Consider the following 15,119-nt stretch of genomic DNA (forward strand, 5'->3'; position numbering starts at 1 on the left):
ATCAACTTCCATAAATATTAAACTTAAAATAAATCTAACAAAGTTAATTAAACTTTAAGTACTATGTCCGTCTATTTTTACCTTAAAATTTAAAGTAAATTAGTCTTGCATGTTGCACTGAGGAAGAGAGACATGAGTCAAAAAATGCTAGACAAGGCAAGGAAACAGATTTTCTCTTAGAGCCTCTAAAACAGAACATAGCCCTACGGACATTTGGATTTTAGCCCAGTGAGACCTGTGTTGGACTTCTAATCCACAGAAGCATAAGATAGTAAATTTCTGTTGCTTTAACATCTGCATGTTCTATACTAGTTGATTTTACTTCAGACGTATTCATAGCCAAGATTTTATCAGTAAAAGATTTTCTGAAATTGTGGTTTCTAGTTTTCTAAATCTATTCATAGAGATGGCATGGTGATTCCTGAAATTAATCCAAAGCAATCCCCAGTTTTTACAAGCTATAAAGTAATCAGATAAAACTTTTAATTTTTAAATTGTTTTCCCAAAGAATCATATTTTGAAGCACATTGCCTAGCACCAGTGGTTTCCTTTAACTCTTCCCTAAAAAAAAGTCCAGGTTGATTGTCTATTTTTTGCCAATCATCTACAAAATTTAAACCTAGAAAATTAACATCTTTAAGTTACACATGATTTTGCTGAATATATGCATACTGAACCTCCAGTCAAAGCTGATAGTTTGTGATTAAAATTAAACTTTATGACCTCTTTGATTGCTGCTTTCATTTTTTTCTTTAGAATACATTTAAGACCTAAAATGATTAAGTATCTAATTGTTTGCTAAATGGAGAGAAAAATCTCTAACATAATCAAAAATTTCTAAGATATAAGAATATAAACAACAGTTCTAGGCTCAATGTACTTAAATCCCCCAAATATTAGACCATAGCAACCCTCTCTGTACCATGTATATAACTGGCTCCCCTACCCATGCAAGCAAAATCCAAGGGGGTAGCCTGGACTTCCACTCTAGCGAGGCTACAAGGTGGCATCTCAACACCCTAACGGGGGTAGAGTCAAAGAAGGCTAAGTAGACAAGTAGGGAGCCATGGTAATGGTGTCAGTGGGGGGCACCTAGAAAGCCTAGATTTCCACCCACACAGGAAGTAGCAGGGTGTTACTTACTCCTTCTCCTAGTTGGCTAGTGTCATAACGCAAAGTCAGGACTTTTGCCATTGCCCAGAGGCGAGAAGGCCACTCCCACTGCAGTATCACTGGAGACCACATGGGAAATTGAAACTGCAACCCCAGCCTAGCAGTCACTGTGGCTAAGGAAATAGCTCTGATTTAAGTTCTAGATCATCTGAGTCTCTGTGTCCACAGTCCAGTATGGATGGAAGCAGTTCTCAAAGGTTATAATCTCTTTTACAAAGGACCTCAAAGAGCTTTTGCTTATGTCTACCAATATTTATTATATTAGAACTTAAAACTAAACAACTTTTCTCTCTCTTTTTTTTTTTTTTTTTGAGATGGAGTCTCAGTCTGTCTCCCAGGCAGGAGTGCAGTGGCACGATTGCAGCTCAATGCAACCTCCACCTCCTGGGTTTAAGTGATTCTCCTGCCTCAGCCTCCCACGTAGCTGGGATTAAGGTGAGCGCCACCACACCAGCTAATTTTTTATTTTTAGTAGACACGGGGTTTTGCCATGTTCGCCAGGCTGATATCAAACTTCTGACCTCAAGTGATCTGCCCACCTCGGCCTCCCAAAGTGCTGGGATTGCAGGTGCGAGTCATCACGGCTGGCCAAAACTGAGCAACTTTTAAAACAAGGGACACACACTATATATTCCATTAGTCAGAGCAATGACATCTCACAAGTCATGTAACCTCTGGAAAACTCCACTGTACACTCATAAGTGAATGAGAGTGAAAAGGGCAAATAACATCTTATTATTATCATTAAAAGTTTTGGCCTTGTAGATCCCTTGCAAGAGTCTCATGGATTCCTGGACCACATTTTGCAAAGTGCAGCTACAGGGGGATATTAAAAGCAAGTCCATGATACAGTGTCATAAATTATAAGGCACAGCTAGCAAGCAATAAAGTTAGAGCAGTACGGAAGAAACAGACCACAAAAGGACTTGTAGACTCCTCATATTTAAAGTGTGGTCCAAGGACCGGCAAGCAAGATCTACATCTCCTGGGAAGATATCCAATTATCGGATATCCAGAATCTCAGGCCCCACCCTAGAGCAAGTGAATCAGAATCTTCACTTTAACAAGACTTAAGGTGATTCACAAGCCCATTAGAGCTGAATTGTTATGTAAACCATAGAAAATAACTGGGACTTTATCCTATCCTGAAGGCAATGAAGAACTTTATATATTATGAAGTCAAATATCATTTAAAGGGTATATTACTTACCATCCAAAGGATATTTAACCTAAACAAATGTCTTCTAAGACAATATTACCATTACAATTACATCTATGTAATATTCAGCTTCATTTTTACAATTTAATATTTTGAAACTTATAAAAATAAAAAATTCAAAATCAAACATATTTTTCAAAATAATAAGAATCAACATAGATCAGTTTCAGTTTATTATTAATTTAAATTCCCTGAGATACTACCAGGTCATTATTTTTCCAACACTTTCTTCTCTGCTAACCACCCTCTATTCCCTTCTCAGTTACTGAGCAGTAATTTATTTATTACAGAAGAGCAAAGAGAAAGCATTACTTTTTGGTGTCTCCAACATTTAATGTCCTTTTAGAAACTGTTTTTATTAATGCCTAACATTATGCAGTTAGCAGGCACTCAGACATTAGCTAACAGATAATGCACTAGGGAAAATGTGATGTGCTTCTCACAAGGAACATGAGATTCTATACAGAAGACAGTACACCCAAACACTACATGATGACGATGTTTTTTATTTGCTGAGCATGACCTGGGATTTGCAGTTTGCTATTAGGTTGCCAGGGTAACTTGCATCTAACAGACACTGAAGCATCCTACCTTTTAAAAGAGGACTCACTTTGTAATTTAATGATGATGGATTTTCAAACACATATTTGAATGTCTAGAGCATCAGATACAGATTAAAACAGTAAAATTGTTTCCAAAAGGCTAAAGAGACATATTTACAGATGCAAAGACAAATATTTTAATTTTGCTGGAATAAAAAAAGGAGAAAAAAGGCTCCTCTGGGATTTTCAATTTATCTATAAAGCTCGTCATAGTTTTTAATATTTCGTTACTTATTTATAATTTAAAAAAAAAAAACAGAATTAAAGAACACCTCATTTCTCCCTTACAAGAAGAAGCAGGGACAATGAAGACCATCAATAAAATAAGTTCAAGAAAAAAAATTAATGGCCGGGCGCAGTGGCTCACACCTGTAATCCCAATACTTTGGGAGGCTAAGGCAAACGGATCACGAGGTCAGGAGTTCGAGACCAGACTGGTCAATATGGTGAAATCCCGTCTCTACTCAAAATACAAAAATTAGGCCATGGCACGCGCCTGTAGTCCCAGCTATTTGGGAGGCTGAGGCAGAAGAATGGCTTGAACCCTGGGAGGCAGAGGTTGCAGTGAGCCAAGACTGCGCCACTGCACTCCAGCCTGGGCGACAGAGCAAGACTTCATCTCAAAAAAAAAAAAAAAAGAAAAGAAAAATTAATAACCAAGAGTTCATTATAGCATGTAGATGTATAGGAAATTTGATAGAGATCATGCATTTTAACAGAATTCTAAATTTTATTAAGTATGTAATAATTCATATTTCCCATTAATACTAAATTAGGAACTAAGAGTAGTGACACACGTAACAAAACTAGAATTTAATAAAAAACAGTGTTATCATTTTTTTAAAAAGGCAAATTACTACTACTTCTGAATCTGCCCTGGATTGTGTTTACCACATCCTCAATTCTACTCTGCCTACCACAACAGACATTTATTCTACAGTAAACAACTTCATTTTGAATGTGCTTAATTAAGTACACTGCTTGGAATATATCATGAAATTACATGAGATTAACTGGATAATAAATAGTATAAATACTTATGTGAAAAAATTTGTTAAGTCCATCCATCTAAAATGTTAGGATCAGCAAAATTGGGAAGTATAAAGCACAGCATTTCAGTTAATAAAATCTGAACACTGAGATTTCTGTACTGAAAACATCCTGTGGCTCAATATAGAAGATAGATGAAACAGAACGTAAGAATAGCAGCAGAAGAGATGAGATGCTAAACAAAAGCAGTGGTAATATCAGGGACAAAGGGAAGAGATAAAACAAGAAATTTAAAAGACTGAATAAGCAGAATTGGTGAGTACAAATGAGTGAGTAGAATTAACATTTGTTGAATAACCACAAACTTAGCTTTTGAGAAGAACACTTCCTATTTTCTTTGATCCCCAACATCTTTATGAGATAAATATTGCCCTTATTTTTACAAAAGGAGAGACTAAGTCACAAGTAAACGACTTGAATTTGTAGCTACAACTTAGTTCTAACATACAAAGGCTTCTATAGCTCTAACATAGCAGGGCTCAGATCCAAATCCAGGTTTGTCAAAACCCAGTTAAACCTCTTTAATGCCCAGGTTCCTACTGGCATAAACTGAAATTTGACAGTTAATTACTCACAGACAGTGAAGTTGCCTATTAATCTGTCCTTCACCTTGTCTATCCTTCATTAAACTTAAAAAAAGACTATTATTGGCTGGGCGCGGTGACTCACGCCTGTAATCTCAGTTCTTTGGGAGGCCGAGGCAGGCAGGTCACCTGAGGTCAGGAGTTCAAGACCAGCTAGGCCAACATGGTGAAACCCCATCTCTACTAAAAACACACAAAAAAATTAGCTGGGCTTGGTGGTGCACGCCTGTAATCCCAGCTACTCAGGAGATTGAGGCAGGAGAATCACTTGAACCTGGGAGGCAGAGGTTGCAGTGAGCCGAAATCATGTCACTGCCCTCCAGCTTGGGCGACAAGAGTGAACAGCTGTCTCCAAAAAAAAAAAAAAATATATATATATCTATTGTTACTATTAAAGTCAATCAAAACATTGGGTGTGTTTTATAAAATTTCATTTTGTGTTTCATCTTCACACTTAATACTAAATGCCATTATAAGTTGATGGAACAGGTTTGGCAAGAAGGGAGAATGAAATATTTATTTTATTTGAAAACACTGAGTTTGGGCTGGGCTCAGTGGCTCATGCCTGTAATCCCACCATTTTGGGAGGCCGAGATGGGTGGATCACTTGAGGTAAGGAGCTCAGGACTAGCCTGCCCAATGTGGTGAAACCCCATCTCTACTAAAAATACAAAATTAGCCAGGTGTGGTGGTGCATGCCTGTAATCCCAGCTACTGGGCAGGCTGAGGCAGGATTGCACCACTGCACTCCAACCTGGGCGACAAGAGTGAAACTCTGTCTCAAAAAAAAAAAAGAAAGAAAACACTGAGTTTGAAGTGCTCCTAAGGTATTTGAGATAGAGAGGCCAGTCAGTAGTAAAGTATACTCTGCAATAGAGAAGGATTTGTGGGTGGAGCTGAGAAAGCTACTGGAAGTAGTTTGAATTTGGTGACGAAGAAAAGCATGCTCAAGAGAGAAAAGATGTAACTTATTTAAATAGTGAATCAAAAATGCCAACATTAACCTAAGCAACTACACTTGACCCTCAGTCAGCTGGACTTATGGTTGTGTATAAAGAACTGTGGCATTTTAATTGTGTCTTAAATATAATGCAAGCTATCATGGTAAAATTTTGAGTTACTTACTAATTCCTAAAAGTAAGCCAAGTACAGTTTTAATTATCTTTCCTAACTTAGGTCTAAAAAGGACAGTCAAGATTTAGGTAGGTTTTACATAAAATTCTACAGATTCAGTAAAATACACTCAGTAAAATAAGCCTTTGGGGAATAAAACTTGTTATTCACTGCAATACCTTTAACATGACCTTTGTACTTTTTGCCAGGCTCAATACTAAGTGCTTTATACAGATTGTAGACAGATGTCGATAAATAACTACATAACTTTCTCTTCCTCTCTGTCTCCACATACTTAAGAATCCTGTCAGCTAGGTCCAGTCAATCCCTAAGAACTGGTTCCAAAATGACAGCCCCTCTCTCTCACTCAGATACCAAAATCCACAGATGCTCAAGTCCCTTATATGAAATGGTGTCATATTTGCGTATAACCTCCCCACATACTTAAAAATTATCTCTAGATTACTTATATACTCTAATACAATGTAAATGCTATGTGAATAGTTGTTATACTGTACTGTTTAGGGAATAATGACAAGAACAAAAAAGTCTGTGCAACCATCCGCTTTTTTTCCTCTGAAATATTTTCAGTCCCTTGACTGAGTTCACGGATACAGAGGATGCACTGATAACTGTATTATTTCTTCCAACTTACATAAGAAGAACTGAAACTTACAAGAGGTGGTACCAATCTGCTCAGAGTCACACAATTCTGGCTCTTTGTGATATAAATACACTTTTTTAGGCAATATACTAGTGGTCTCCAAACGTTTTGTACTTGCACCCATTAAGCAAAAGAAATTTGAAATACACATTCCAACATAAAATTAATACCCTATGTTCCCCATAGAAATCAAACGAAATAAAGTAAATCTAAATAGAAGTTCTCATGTTCCCTCTCTACCCACACACCCATGGACCAAACTGCATGCCACTGTATATACTATCGTACATGTTAAAAGTTCACACAGCAACCATATAAAAGTCAGGAAATTTGGGTTTTTATTTTTTCCTTTGCATATATATTACTGAGAAGTTTGCCTTTAAAACACTGGCTTTTAATCTCCTACTCTGAAATATGCAGAGTAATAAGTGCTCACAAAACTTCTGTCTTGAGGGCTTAAACACCAAATGATTGCTCTAAGAATTTTCACAGTATTACCTCAAGCCCTATTGGTTCTACAACCCTTTCTCTACCCTAGAGTCCCGTTTTCCGCAATTCCCAATTGGGATTCTTCTCCGGTTCATTTCCGTAAGAAATGAGGGCAGAGAAATGCCATCAATAAACCTTTGAATACATGTTAATTTTTCTAGATAATACAATTTGCATTTTCGTAAAACTGGGCTTTAATAACAAATTCGATTTCAGTGATCTTTGCATACACCCTTCAGTGATCTTTGCATAACACCAGTTGCCGTCTGCGAGATATCATCAGACTCATGCTAAGAGCCACTCCCGACCCCAGCTTTCTCCAGACCTCTCCCCACTTTATAGTTATTCGCCACAGCCCGGGGGAATCTGGGGACCGCCGCCTGGGAGAGAACGGCCCCGAGCCGACGCCAGATTTCCCGCGGCTCAGGAGACCGGTGCCGCCTCGGAGAGCGCGCGAAGGTGCCGCCCGCCGCCCGACCCGCCCGAGGAACGGACATCCCCCGCCCAGGCCCGCAAGGACGACCATGAACACCGCCGCAGCTCAGCTGACCCTGCCTCTCCCAGGTGGCTGGGGGTCGCCAACCAAGGGGGCAGCGGGCGGAGGATGAACCCCGGAGCAAGGGAAAGCGACAGCGCGCGCCTTCACCCTACCGCCAACAATTCGAAGTCTCCCAAAGGAACCTGATCGGCGGGGCTGCCGTGGTACGACCGGCCGCTAAGGCCACCCTGCGGGTGTCTCGACCTCGGCTGACCGCCGCCGGCCCGCTGGGAACCGCGCGCCTGCAACAGGATAAGGTAAGATCCCGGGCGCCCCGGCGCCCACCGCGGGACTAACCGCGCTTGCGCCCCGCCCTCCCTCCCTTCGGGACTCCGCCCGCGCCTGCGCAGTTCTGGGGTTTCGCGCAGCCGGAGTCTGAGAGGCCGGAAGTGCCCCTTGGCGGGCGGGGGAAGCTGGTAGGCATCCGCTACTCCGCAGTTACCGGACGCGGGGGAGGCGAGTGATTTGCCTAACTAAAAGGGAAAGATAACTGAGCGACCCCCTGCAACGGGTCTACGCATGCGTCCGCTGGGCCGGTTGGGCCGGCAAGGGAAAGCCGAGTGGGCCCCATTGGGGGAAAGGGGTCAGTCACTTCCCGGAAGAGGCGGGGCCGCGCGGGCCAGGCGCCGGATTCGAAAAGCTTCCTGGTGTTCCCGGGCCCGGCGGCTGAACCCGGGGCGCTAGTCTTTGCTTGGGTAAAGAAAGAGGACTTTTCTTTTTTTCTTTTGAGAAAATTCAGGAATTTGGAGGCACAATAGTTAGGATTCAGGCCAAACTGGTAAATGACGAAAGGGCTTCTTCCAGAGCCAAGGAGGAAGGGTTGTCCGGGTAAGTCCGGCGGGACGTGGAGAGACTGCGCCGCTCGGGCCCTCCCGCTGGTTCCTTTGACCATCAGGGTTAGGGGTAAGCTCTTTGTTCGCTGCTCCTCCGAAAACGCCTTCAATGACTCCCTTTGAATAAAGTAGGAAGTCCGAACCGAGCCGCCAGGCCGCGACCTGGCCGCTGTTTTCCACTCTCGCGGGCCCTGCGGGTTACCCCGCCCCGGGAAAGCTGCTCGTTACCTGGCCGCTCGCGCTTAGCCGAAGCTGCTGGGTCCCTTTGTGCGTCCCCCGGGCATGCGATGGGGATAATTCCCACGCCTCGCTCAAAGCCGACCCGGCGAGCCCTCCCTGGTCCCCATAGGCACAGTTGAGTGTTCCCTTTTCCGTGTTAACCTTGCATTTTGGATATAGTTCTGTTATAGTAATTACCTTAAGGGATTGTAGTTGTTTTTTTACGATCGTTCCTTCCCCCCCCACGGTAAACTAAAGTGTAAGCTCCCTAAATAAACGTCAGAATTAATGAAGTCTTACTTCCTTGGCTTAGGTTTCAGCGCCCTTCTCAACCCCACGCTACCCCTTCAGTCTTTACGCAACCCTTCCCATGAATATACCGACCTAGCAAGTAACCTACGTTTCATACTCCAAAATGTTCTCTTCTGTGTGGGGAAAATAATGCATTGACTGCCACGTCACCCCACCTCCAAATAAATTGATGTTAAAATTCTGGCCTCCAGTAATGGAATTCTTTCCATCAAAGTCACTTTTTATTTCTAAAAGTAATCACATATATATTATATTCCTACTGTGGCCCTTGCCATGGATCTACGAAAAATATGACATAGTCAAAATAGACCAAAGCATCTGGCCTTGTTGTAACCAATGGGAAACACAGTTGGGAGGTCCCTACTTGCATGTCACTTGCTTCAGGTACCGTTCCTTGATTCCTAAGTGGGGGACCTTTTTTCCTAAATACAACTATAGCTTGCTTTCTTACCTCTTACGCCCTTTTTATCTGCAGTCTCGCCTACCCTACTAAGGTCTTTAAATGCAGAGCTGGATCTTCTTCCATTATTGTATCTCCAGCACCTATAAAGCATTCCTGTTAAATAGTAGACATTTAATAAGTATTTATTGATAAGCGTGAATTATGCCTCAATGTTTAGGCTAAATTCATATGAAAATAAAATTGAAAAAATAATTTTAAAGAACAGCATTAGTTACTGAGATTATGTGGTAAATCCCTTAAAATATAATCTTGCATTGAAATAGTTTTCACCATTTACCAATCTTTATATGAATATATACTCATCTAAATGGAAATTGGGAAATGTAAGCATTTTCTGCTTTTCCAAAGTAAATTTTCTAATGTTTTTCCTAAAGCTGAACTAAATTGGAAAACCTTGCTTTAATAAAGTGTGTATTTTTGCATCATTTAAGCCCCTGACCTCTTTATGTTCTTTAAATTTGATTCATTAGTGAAATTAACAAGGTTCTGTGTTTTTCTCACCTCATTCAGTTTTATAATTAACCAATAAAAGCTTATTAGCTTTTAAGGAAGTTTTAGGAACTTAAATTGATTTATGGGCACCATATGGTTACATCAAAGGACTTGTTTTTGTTTTAACTGGAAGTGGATTCTTAAGTCCTTTAAGATGGACATTTATGTTCTTTCTATTATACCAAGCAATACTTTCTGAAATAGAGTGATTTTTTTTTTTTATTCCATGCTACCAGTTGGTCATGAGATTCAAATATTAGATACTAGATTACAGATATTAGAATCTTGTAATTCATCTGGTTTAATATCTGTCATTTTGTAGAAAGGTTGAATGTCTTCCCAAGGTCATACAGCTAATCAGTGGTATATTCAAACCCCAAATCCTAGGCTTTCTATCTGAAGTCCATTGCTTATAAAGTTGTTAGCTATGTGTTCTGACTTTGTTGATTCAAATAAGTAAGCTAAATAAATTGAAGCCATTAATAGATTTATAAAGTTATTTGCTATATTGTTCTTACGTCATTGGTTCATGTAAGTAGGTTTGTGTGACAGCTAATTCTTAAAAACTTATGAAGATGTTAGACTTCTTTTGATATATAATATATATGTTGATTGTATGAACAGATTGACATCAATATAATTATTCATTATAAAAGATTTGAGTGGGAACTCACCAAATCCCACACCAAAAAAATTTAAAATTTTACCATAGTAAAAAAAATAAAAAGCAAGATGAAATTATACATAGTTCTTCGTGTGGTATTTTTAATTTTTATTTATTTATTTTTACAGAAATGGGGTCTTACCATTTTGCCAGGCTGTTCTCAAACTCCTGGCCTTAGGTTATCCGCCTGCCTCGGCCTCCCAAAGTGCCAGGATTATAGGCATGAGCTACCATGCCCAGCCCATGTAGTATTTTTAAATTTTACTTAATACTGAGCCATTTTCAAATAACCTCATCACGTTATGACCTCATACAAGAACCATCTGTTCTATCTTTCAGTGTAGTTGTACTTTAATATCTTAGAAGCTATTGCATTCTGTCCTGTTTTGGAATGTTTTATGCTTTTACAGTCTTAACCATTGCTTCTTAATATCACTTCCGAGGAATAGCTGGTGCAAACAACATGTGATAAGAAATGGAAAACAATTGATGATGGAAACAGAGATTTGGGGTTAATTGCATTCTTAAAATATTATGATGTTCTTTCTAATAAAATGTACATTTCACATAATTTTCCACTTTCAGAAGTAACCATGGTTAATCATTCTTTAAACCAGGTTCGTTTCCAACAAAAGAAATGAAATAATAACTAAATTCTAACCATAGTAATCATGTAATATTAAAGATACTATTTATGGGATTAGTTGAAAGCCCTCTTTATCTTGCTTAGGGGTTTCCAATAATCAAATCAGTGCTGGACTTTTTTTTTTTTTTTAAGGCATGGCTGCCCCCCCGTTAATAATATATTTAATTAAAAGCTTTACAAAATGATCCTAATATACTTGAAATACTTAGAGGGCTGCAGTTTATAAAATCAAGAGTCTACCTTGTTGCTGTTTCATTTTTTTTTTTACCATAACCCTCAGAAAGAATACAATTGACATCACAGTCCTATATATAAATGTGTGTTTGTGTGTGCCATCGTAAACATCACTGCACTAGGTGGCAATCTTCACTACTATTCATTTGTATATGTGTAATCAACCAACGAAAGGAAACATTAGAAACAGGGTAGGAATGTTGAAACTTAGAACTGGAAGTTGCCAGAGAAAATACGTGCCCTGGCCAACTCCACAGGACTGGTTCTAGGCAATCTGAAGGAAACCAGAAAATGTGAATCTCTCTTCCCTCAAAAAGCTATACTGAAGTAGTATTTAATATTCAAGTACTTGTAAATTTGCAGAACAGTACTTTTTAATTTGACCCATGAATTCTGTTTAAATTTGTCACTTAATATTTAGCCAAGAAGCAAACCATCTAAAAAGATTTCTAATTTATTTCTCCAACTCCTAATAAATAGGGTGACATATTTTTTAACTTTTTTCTAATTTGAAAAGTATACAGGTATGTGGTATTTTAAAAATGAAACAACACAAAGGGATATGTTTTGAAAAGTGGTTCTTGCCATCCCTGAACTATAATCATCCCTAACATATTCATACCTGTTTTCATTTTAAAACTTGCATCCGTTTTTTTATTAGTACCTGTATTTCTATCCTACTGATTTATTTGCGATATCATCTAATTTAGTTTCAATATTGCATAATTTACTTAATTAGTCCTCCATGGAGACCTGGCTCTTCTCAGTGTCTTACTATTGTAAACAATGTTACAGTGAATATTGTTTTATATAAATCCATACACACCACATAACATACCTTAAATTCCCGGAAGAGATATTGCTAAACCAGAAGATAACCTGCATTTAAAATTTTGACTGCTAGGGTCAGGGTCACATTTAAATGAAATTAGAACAAAGGAATTGCCTAATTTTCTTTGATAGCAATCTATTCCAGTATGCACCGTGAGTCACAAAGGAAAGCAAAACTGTCAAGAACTTTCTTCTCGGACTTTTGGTTTCATGTGTTCTGATGGGTTAATAATTTGCCTCATTTCTCTTCATAATAATGACCTTAAGAATATATGTACCCTACTCTTTCCAGAATTAACCACAACTTTTCACAGTAACTGAATCAATGCCACAATGGTACATTCAACCAGTGGGGCTTCAGGATGTGAAATAGACAATATTAGTTCTGGGTCACTGTTACTACCAAATACTTTCTTGACCCTTTAAGTCTGTATATTTTTATCTGTAAAGTGACATCCATAGATGTCACTGTACACTTCATAGAAATGAGTACACAGAATAATACTCATGGCAGAGCTGGGTGCGGTGGCTCATGCCTATAGTCCCAGCACTTTGGGAGGCTGAGGCAGGCAGATCACTTGAACCTGGGAGGCAGAGGTTGCAGTGAGCCGATATCTCGCCTCTGCACTCCAGCCAGGGTGACAGAGCAAGACCCTGTCTCAAAAAAAAAAAAGGAATAATACTTATGGCACCACTGGCCACACTGTAAAATTCAGGTTCAGAAAAACAGGATAAGTCACAGACAGCAACCCTTCCAGCATTTATTTTCTTTGCATCCATATGCAATTTGAGAAAATTTACTTTTAGAAAGAACTCTGTTAAAGGTACAGACAATACAGTACTTTTTATTCAGAAGGTTTCTGCATAAAGGTGATAGTCTTTTGACTTAATATATTGTCTCCTACGTTGTGTTTTTGGAATGAATTAAGATTATGATTTAGAGGATAATAATCTGGGTTATATTTGTGTGGTCAGATTGAATTTTCATTGCACATGCTACATAATGTCAATTATTATAACCAAATAATAACAAAGGGAAAGAAAACCAAATATGGATATAATAAGGAAAAGCTGGCCTATAGAAAATACCAAACCAGGTAACAGTAGCAAAGTTTAAGCCAATTTTGTTTTTAAAATGTCATGTACGTGGAAAAACATTTAACTTTAGTTTTCTTTGGGTGATGGTTAAAAGTTATAAGTGATTAAAAGTTGTTTTCTTTTTCTACAATGAACATGATGTGACCTTGCAATTTAAAAAGCCAACGCCCTTTTTAGAAAGGTATGTCTATCAGTATTCCTCCAACTTCATTTTCTCTCGTTTCTTCCTCCCTCACTTTTCTAAGTTTTTCTTCATTATCCTCATTTTTCTTTAGCTTGTTTGCATGCTTCCTTGCTTTTGTTTTTTTGTTTTTCCTGGGTATGATAGAGAATTAGTCCCACTCTCCAAGTATGTAAATCAAGGAGTGAATTTTCAAGTAGACAAAAATGATTTACAGCATCCCTGCGTTCTCGACCCATCTCTGCATTTGTTAGCTCTTGTTTTTAGCTGGGAAAAAGCCAGTTACCACCATTTTAACATTTCAGGTGTTCTTGATTCATTTTGAAAAGCTAACTGATTAAAGAAATAAGGATAATCCTCCATGAATTATCCTGAACTGACTTATAATATATTGTTTGAATCCCTGTTATGAGCTTCTGTTTCTTTAACAATATTTTGTAAAGTGTGTTTCACATAACAGCAGATAATCACCAGAATGGGAGTGAATGACTTGTGGCAAATTTTGGAGCCTGTTAAGCAACACATTCCCTTGCGTAATCTTGGTGGGAAAACCATTGCAGTTGATCTGAGTCTCTGGGTGTGTGAGGCACAGACAGTCAAAAAAATGATGGGCAGCGTCGTGAAGCCCCACCTCAGGTATAGTGAAAGTTCTTAGAGTATCAATGTATGATGTATAAATAGTTTTGGTGTCTTGATTTTGTTTTACCTTTTTTTCTTTTGTTGTTGTTATTCTTTTACATTTTGAGGTTTCAAGATCTGTTTAACATGTCTATATTCACCATCTTTATATTAAGGACTCAGATTTGTACCTCATACCCTTTGAGCTCCAGACTCACATATCTATCTCCTACTTAACGTATCCGCTAGGATGCTTCAGATACTAAAAGCCAGAGATTTGGGAGACATTTTCTCCCTATTCTACTTCTCTCTACATCAGTAAGTCTTGCTAGTTCTACCTCCAAAATATACTTTGTGTTCACAAACTTATCTCAGTGGCCAGAGGCACCCAACCACCTTAGTCTATGCCGACCTCATCTCTCATCTGTACTCCTGAAGTGCCATCTTCACTAGTTTCTTGCTCTTGGCCACCCCTACCTCAAACCATTTTCCACATAGCAATTAGAATAATCATAAATCTTTGTTGCTTAAAAATATTCAGTGGTTTGGCTGGGCGCAGTGGCTCATGCCTGTAATCCCAGCACTTTGGGAAGCCGAGGTGGGTGGATCACAAGGTCAGGAGTTTGAGACCAGCCTGGCCAAGTTGGAGAAACCCCATCTCTACTAAAAATAAAAAAAATTTAGCTGGATGTGGTGGCGGGTGCCTGTAATCCCAGCTACTTGGGATGCTGAGGCAGGAGAATCTCTTGAACCTGGGAGGCGGAGGTTGCAGTGAGCCGAGATCACGCCACTGCACTCTAGCCTGGGCAACAGAGTGAGACTCCGTCTCAAAAAAAAAAAAAAAAATCAGTGTTTTTGGCCAGGCACAGTGGCTCACACTTGTATTCCTAGCATTTTGTGAGGCTGAGATGGGCGGATTATTTGAGCTCAGGAGTTCAAGACCAGCCTGGGCAACATGGTGAAACTCCATCTCTATAAAAAATACAGAAAGTTAGCCGGGCATGGTGTCACACACCTGTAGTCCCAGCTACCTGGGGACTGAGGCAAGAAGATCGCTTGAGCCAGGAGGTTGAGGCTGCACTGAGATGAGATCATG

The 15,119-nt window shown here is 39.2% G+C and overlaps 2 protein-coding genes across 8 annotated transcripts in view; one reads left to right on the forward strand and one right to left on the reverse strand.

Annotated features, from left to right (window-relative positions):
* Nucleotides 1–7,677, reverse strand: part of LOC105479902 (structural maintenance of chromosomes 6) — an 87,369-nt gene extending 79,692 nt beyond the window's left edge. For 2 of the 3 annotated variants that reach the window (XR_011611479.1, XM_071076262.1), the window contains exon 1: nucleotides 7,546–7,677. The gene's annotated coding sequence lies outside the window, so the exon portion shown is untranslated. Of the gene's footprint in view, nucleotides 1–81; nucleotides 4,973–7,545 lie in introns of those variants that run through there. The other variant, XM_071076263.1, reaches the window with a different exon arrangement.
* The window catches only part of LOC105479903 (GEN1 Holliday junction 5' flap endonuclease), a 32,133-nt gene continuing 24,580 nt past the window's right edge, over nucleotides 7,567–15,119 (forward strand). Inside the window, exons 1-2 of one of the 5 annotated variants that reach the window (XM_011738229.3) lie at nucleotides 7,567–7,689; nucleotides 13,866–14,041. In XM_011738229.3, coding sequence (XP_011736531.2) covers nucleotides 13,881–14,041 — 161 coding nt within the window. In that variant the 5' untranslated portion in view covers nucleotides 7,567–7,689; nucleotides 13,866–13,880. Of the gene's footprint in view, nucleotides 7,690–7,804; nucleotides 8,261–13,865; nucleotides 14,042–14,151; nucleotides 14,342–15,119 lie in introns of those variants that run through there. The other 4 variants (XM_011738228.3, XM_071076264.1, XM_011738233.3 and 1 more) reach the window with 4 other exon arrangements.

This window comes from Macaca nemestrina, chromosome 13 (assembly GCF_043159975.1).
Source record: "Macaca nemestrina isolate mMacNem1 chromosome 13, mMacNem.hap1, whole genome shotgun sequence".
NCBI classification, from domain to species: domain Eukaryota; kingdom Metazoa; phylum Chordata; class Mammalia; order Primates; family Cercopithecidae; genus Macaca; species Macaca nemestrina.